The 6,401-nt window shown below is 34.3% G+C and overlaps 1 protein-coding gene across 2 annotated transcripts; it reads right to left on the bottom strand.

The window, feature by feature from the left end:
- Positions 1 to 722: 722 nt before the first annotated feature.
- Positions 723 to 6,130, bottom strand: LOC141599890 (dormancy-associated protein homolog 3). Of its 2 annotated transcripts, none has more exons than XM_074420019.1 (3): positions 5,909 to 6,130; positions 5,183 to 5,344; positions 723 to 1,214 (listed from the first exon to the last, which is right to left on the bottom strand). In XM_074420019.1, exons 1-3 carry the CDS (start codon positions 6,012 to 6,014, stop codon positions 1,102 to 1,104), a joined length of 381 nt encoding a protein of 126 aa, XP_074276120.1. In that variant the 5' UTR covers positions 6,015 to 6,130; the 3' UTR covers positions 723 to 1,101. The 2 variants fall into 2 exon arrangements, with proteins under 2 accessions (XP_074276120.1, XP_074276121.1); XM_074420020.1 differs by having other exon boundaries at positions 723 to 1,221; positions 5,909 to 6,127.
- Positions 6,131 to 6,401: the final 271 nt, after the last annotated feature.

Below are 6,401 nucleotides of genomic sequence, written 5' to 3'. Positions count from 1 at the left end.
GTTTACACTTACTTTAATTTTACACTTTCTTTATTTTGTGAGAGGAAATAAAGCGAGTAATTTTACACTTTCTTTATTTTGTGAGAGGAAATAAAACAAGTGTAAACTATTGACTGAGACAGAGCGAGTAACTCTTACCCAATTTGTCGAGCCCCTTCCCCACATAATTGGTCTAAGATCAATGCTGATGCGGCCTCTGTTCCTTCTCGTCCTTAGCTGGTCTTTCTTGCGTCACACGCTAATCCTCGAGTTTGTGGATCGGAGGTGGTCTTCTAGAGTTTTTACCCATAACTTGTTTATTTCCGAGCTTCTTGCAAATAGGGAAGGTTTTTTTTATGTGATCAAAACCATGGTAATTGTATTATTAGCTCGGATTATAATTTTGCTGGCAATGCAATTATTGGAAACTCGACTCTTTGTGGGTCTTGCACTAACATCGTTTTGGAGTTTAGGGAACAATAAAGAACCTCTCCTGTCACGAAGATTATCTATGAAAAGCAGTCCACAAACCATTTGGCTTTGGCCAACACCATCTCCAACTACTCCTTGAAGGATTCAAGCATCAACAGCGGTTATATAATTGGGACTGTGTACCAACTTTTGCTTTAGATTTGTATTCCAGGGTCTTGCCTTCCTAATCCCCCACCTTAGTTTTCATGCTGTGTTAATATAATGCACCATCATTTATTAAGAACTAAAAATATTTGTTGAAGACACTGAGATTGATCCATTTAATAGTCTAATGATAGACAATCTGCAATAGAGCAATGCTAGAGAGCATAAACAAGAGAACAAACTCTTCATCAACTTTAAAAGAACAAGCCTTGCAAAAAAAAAAAACTTTCTACAGAAGAACACATTACACTGAACGTGTTACCATCCCTGAACACGAAATCGACGATTAAAAAACAAACCCGCTCCATTACAACTAACCAGTATGGCCTATTTCACAAAACCAAGGGAAAGAAAACAGCCTATTAGACGAGCACAGCCCATACACCAGATATATACAACGACAAATCCAAGCTCCGAGTCTCATGTACCATGTTACTTATGTATAGGGAGGCAGGCTAGTTTGGTGAAATCTCCTGAGGAAACGGGTCATATATCAGACATCTTAAGGAGGAGGAGTGCTTCCGCTGGGTCCGTCCTCATTCGTCGCCTTCTCGTTTGCATCTGAGGTTGATCTCCTCCGAAATCTGAATGCTCCCGATCTGCTGCCTATTAATCATATAGTATCAGTATTCTCAAAATTTTACTCAAAAAGAGATTGAAAATATGCTTATTTACTGAACCCTTCACCATAACTAACGAGACAACAATAACGCCACGAACAAGCCTCCGACTTCCACAAGAAACCCAACTAATACATGTATGTATTAGCTAAGCCTTTAGGTGTGGAGTGTGATATACACCAGTGAGAGACTTGCGTGGAGGAGGAACCCTCTCCCATGTAATTAGATAGTTATGGTAACTCGAAACAAAAGGTCTGCATCATGTGTATAAGCTAGGGTCAACCCACATCCAGAGAACCTCATTACATTGGCTGATCATTGGACTTTAACAGCAGTCAAATACGGGTCTTACAAGTAACATGATTGTAATTTGTAACACGCCACCTAACTTTAACATAGTTGATAGATTCCTTCTATCTACGGTTCTACACAATGAACCCCACCATCATCACTTACTATGAAACAAATAAATTCTGACCAATACTTGAAAATACTGTCTCAGCAACGACCTAATGTATATTTCATCTCATAAATACAAGTTTAACGGTTTAAGGACAACTTGTAAACCCTCATGGCTCATACAACAAATTTTCCAACACTTCAAATACATGAATACATGTCTCACTCAAAGGGGATACATCTCTTAGAGCATCCACATCCAAGAGGATGATTTTCTCTTCTTATTTTTTCTCTTTCCTTTTCTAATTTGGACACCTCACTTTCACCCATATTCCACTATCTTCATCCTCTCATTTTTTCTCTTCTTAAAAAAATTGCACATCAAAGAGGATCCTTTTATCATCCTCTCCCATGTGTTTTGTTACCAAATAATAAAAAAGAAGTATATTATATGCCACATGGTAGATGATGGATGAATAGTGTGCACAAGGGCCAATGTTGCATATCCTCTAAAAATAGAGGAAGTGTTCCTCTTTCTCCTTCTAAGAGGACATGAAACATTGGTTCCACATTGAAGAGGACATCCTCTTAAATGAAAGAGAGTCCTAAGAGGATGGTCCATCCTCTTCAATGTGGATGCTCTTATACACCAACAGGCCTCAAACAAGTATCATATCATAAGAGGTCATAACATTTAACATACTAACATTATTACTTGCTTCTATTTAATAGACTATCAATATATATAGGTAGGCTTTTTAAATCCATCTATAATATACATGTATCATTTATATTCATTCCCTTGATATAATGTAACCATATCGGTTATCTTCTATTTCTTTGTCAAACTATGAGAACTAAATTGATTCAAATAATAATATCCTCAAATACAATTTACTCCAAATGCTGTTGATCTTTCTTAAAATTGATACATCCGTTTTAAACTTAAAATGAATCAAATTATAACCCATTTAGGCTGATGTTTCATAATTTTTGTTAGTCTCTTATGTATTTAGCTTTTATCCCAATTATTTAGTTAAAAGTATTTTAAGTCAAAGATAGTATATACTCCCTCCCATTCATTATAATCTTCTCATTTGGTTTTGGCACAATATTTTAGAAAAAGTATTAAAATAGGAGTAAAAGAGTTATGTAGGGTTTGTGATAGGAGAGAGGGATGAATTATTAGTAGTTAAATAAAGAACTGTGGGGCCAAAACATAAAGAAAAGTAATAAAATAGGAGTAAAAGAATTGTGTGGGGTTTGGTGATAGGAGAGAGGAATGAATAAAATAAGAGTAAAAGTTTCTAAAAATAGAAAGGGAAACATTAGTTGAATAATCCGTTTTGGGAAAGAGGGAACATTATAGCGACTGGGAGGGAGTATAATGTTTTAAGAAAAAAATCGTGGAATGAATTTATTTGCACTCAGTACAACATTCAACAAAAATCACAAAAAGAATACTTTCTTCGTCCTGATTATTTGTTTACCTTTAATTTTAAAACAAAGACAGAAAAAAAGGATAGAGCTAATCAATACTATATATTAAATCCAGAAACCAAGGAACTTCAATGTAATTAAAGAAAGTTATACAAATTAATTATACTATATAGTTTTAAATCAATAGTACCGTGTGATGGACCCGATTAAGGGATCTCAATGCAAATCTTATATAGTTTGGGTTAAAATTAAATTAGCTTGGTAATTTTTCCTAAACACGGCCAATTTCCTTAAAATAAAATAATTAATTAAGATGGTCAATTTCCTTAAAATAAAATAATTAATCAAGATGGTCAATTTCAAGGAGATTAAAAGAAAGAAGATGTCTGGTAATTTTCCTAAATATTTATAGAAGACTAGAAGATGGTCAATTTTCTTAAAATAAAATAATTAATTAGTATAAACATGCACACTTATGTATTAATTATTATCATCATAAAATTATATATTAAATTTAAAATCTATGCAATTTTATTAAACTTTATAGTTTATTAGATGTATAGAGATGTTAATTATTTAACATACAAAAATATAATAAGTAGGTTATAAATAACTCAAGGTAGATTCCATAATATATAATATTACATAAAATATTACATAATTCTTCTGATTTGATTTGATGCATATATGTAATATATTTATATAAATATATAATCCTTTTAAAATTGGATGCCTAATTAGTAAAAGTGATTTTTTCAGTAAAGAAAGGAATTGTAGTAACATTGGATATAGTTATATGATAGTAATCACTCATTTGAATAGTAAAAGTAACAATATTATCAACGAGATTAGTGAGAGTGGTAGAAGTAAAAATGGGAGTAGTGAAATAATCAATATTAATGCGGTAATAGTGAAAGTAATAATAATTACGACGGAAGTAGTAAAATTATCAATATTAATGCGGCAGTAGTGACAGTTACAATAATTACGGTGGGAGTAGTAAAAGTAACACTGATTACGGACAAGTAGTGAAATGCTATTACTATTTTTTCATTAATAAGAGTAAAATATTAATAGCGGGAGTAGTGAATTTGTCTTAAAATTTATTTCATTGTAATTTTAGGATATTTTATAAAAAAATATATTAATGACAAATTTATGGGGTTATGCAATTTTAAGTAATTTTATTTAATGAAAAAAAATTAATGATATGTAGAGGTAGCTCGGGCGAAGCCGGGCACCAATACTAGTTATTAGATAAAATGGGAACTAAATTGAAGATCAAATTACACAACAAGGACATTACTAAAATAAAAACATAAACAATGAATCAAGCAAGTAAATCTATTTGTTGAGTTACTGGTACAATAGTAGTATAGTACTTCCTCCGTTTTTATATGATGTTAAATATATGAGTGGAGTATTTTAATAAAATGGGTAAATCATATATATGAGTGGAGTATTTTAATAACAATAGGTCTTGGTATAGACAGGTGGGGTAAACAGACGCGTAAAGACCTCTAATAAAATGGGTAGGGGGATAAGGTGGAACACCCTACATGTGCTTCCCACTTTATGGCAAACGGATAATTTGTGAGGGAAAATGGTATCCGTCTATACGTATAGATAGATAGTGTCCGTCTATAATGAGAATTTGTGTTTTAATAAAATGGATAAATCATATGAGAATGGAGAATTAGTTAGTCTTGCTGAAGACGGGTCGGAGGAAGCAAGTGACGGGTAATGCCACTCACAAAACGGATAGAGGGGACAAGGTGGGGGCACCCCATGTGCTTTCCTCTCTCCTCTATTTGGATCATTTATGAGAGGAAATGATATCCGTCACTTACGTGCCGTCTTCAATGAGATTTTGTGATGGAGAATGGAGGAAGCAGTCCGTATTTGTGAAAGGACAAGTGACCCAATGATGAAAAGGAATAGCAGCAGACTGATTTGTCCCCCACTAGCAAATGTCAAAACTACCCTTGAGACTTTTCCAGATCCCAACCCAATCCTCCAACTTTACGGGGGAAATCCCATCACAAAATGAAAAAACACAAGGGACACTCGCGGAAAAAAACTAAGCCGTACAAAAAAAAAAAACTGACCGGAGAAAGGAGAAACTGGAGGGGTAGAACCGGCAGGAGACGCGGGAGCAGATCCAGCCGTCTGTTGATATCCAGGTGGCTTCATTATCATTATACTCCTCGTCACTTTCACTTCTTCCGCTGCTTCTTCACCCTCCGATCTTCCACCCATCCCTTCATTATCTGTCCATTATTATTACCCATTTTCAGTTAATATCGAGACCGCTGTATGAATCTCAATTCTAAAACCAACCCAAACCATTTTAACTTGTAAATGACAGTTACTCTTATAACAAAAATTGCGTAAAATCAAACTACCATTACAAATCACAATTTTTTATTATTTTTTTTTTTGGTTACATACAAATCACAATTTATATAAATGAAAGTTAGTTACTAAAAATGGGTGTAAAAGAATTAATATTTTAGTAAAATTGTCGATTGTATATTTGCTAGTAGTATATTTTTGGTCTCCATTAGTTGATGGTTGACAATAGATGTTGGTCAGCAGATTAATTGTTATCCATGATATATGCGTCAATTGATAGTCTACGGTTTTTCTAACCTGTGCTGTGCCCTCCTAATAAGTTAATTATAAAAAGATTCACAATAATAAGAGTTTTTCCTAGTATATTTTCATTGCTGACTCATTTTGAACAAATTATATAGCATTATAAAATGGTTATACTGTATACAAGTAACGATGAATGGTATGAAAAATGAAGGAAATGTTTTGAAAAAGAGTACCCTTGCCACGGGGGCTGAAGGTATTGAACTTGCGAAGCTTGCCGAGACCGGAATCAGGATGGGGTCCAGCAAGGGTATCATCCCACAGCTTCTCTAGAAGCCCCATTTAAACCCCGGAAGTAATTAATTAATTATAATTTATAATTATATTTAAGGCGATGAAAAACGAATCGAGAAATCAGAGTTGGAACTAATGTTGGACAGTATGGATGTGGAAGGGGATGGGGTGGGGGGTATATAAAGAGGAGATGGGAAGATCGTGAGCGTTGGATTCAAAGAAAGGGGTTAGAATTGCAATAATAGGATTAGATAAGATCGAGAGTCAAGGCTGAGACGTGGCTAGGTGAAGAGGGATTGGGTTGAGTTTGTCACGTGCGACATGGGTCCCTGGTTGTGGGGAGTGGTTCACGTATTTGCCCTTTCATTCTGTGATTTGTCATGGAGATGGGAGTTGCTTATCAGGATAATTACGTGGCCTTGCCACTCCTCAATT

The sequence above is a fragment of the Silene latifolia genome, chromosome 9 (genome assembly GCF_048544455.1).
Source record: "Silene latifolia isolate original U9 population chromosome 9, ASM4854445v1, whole genome shotgun sequence".
Lineage (NCBI taxonomy): Eukaryota > Viridiplantae > Streptophyta > Magnoliopsida > Caryophyllales > Caryophyllaceae > Silene > Silene latifolia.
This window is presented reverse-complemented; position numbering and strand designations above follow the sequence as displayed.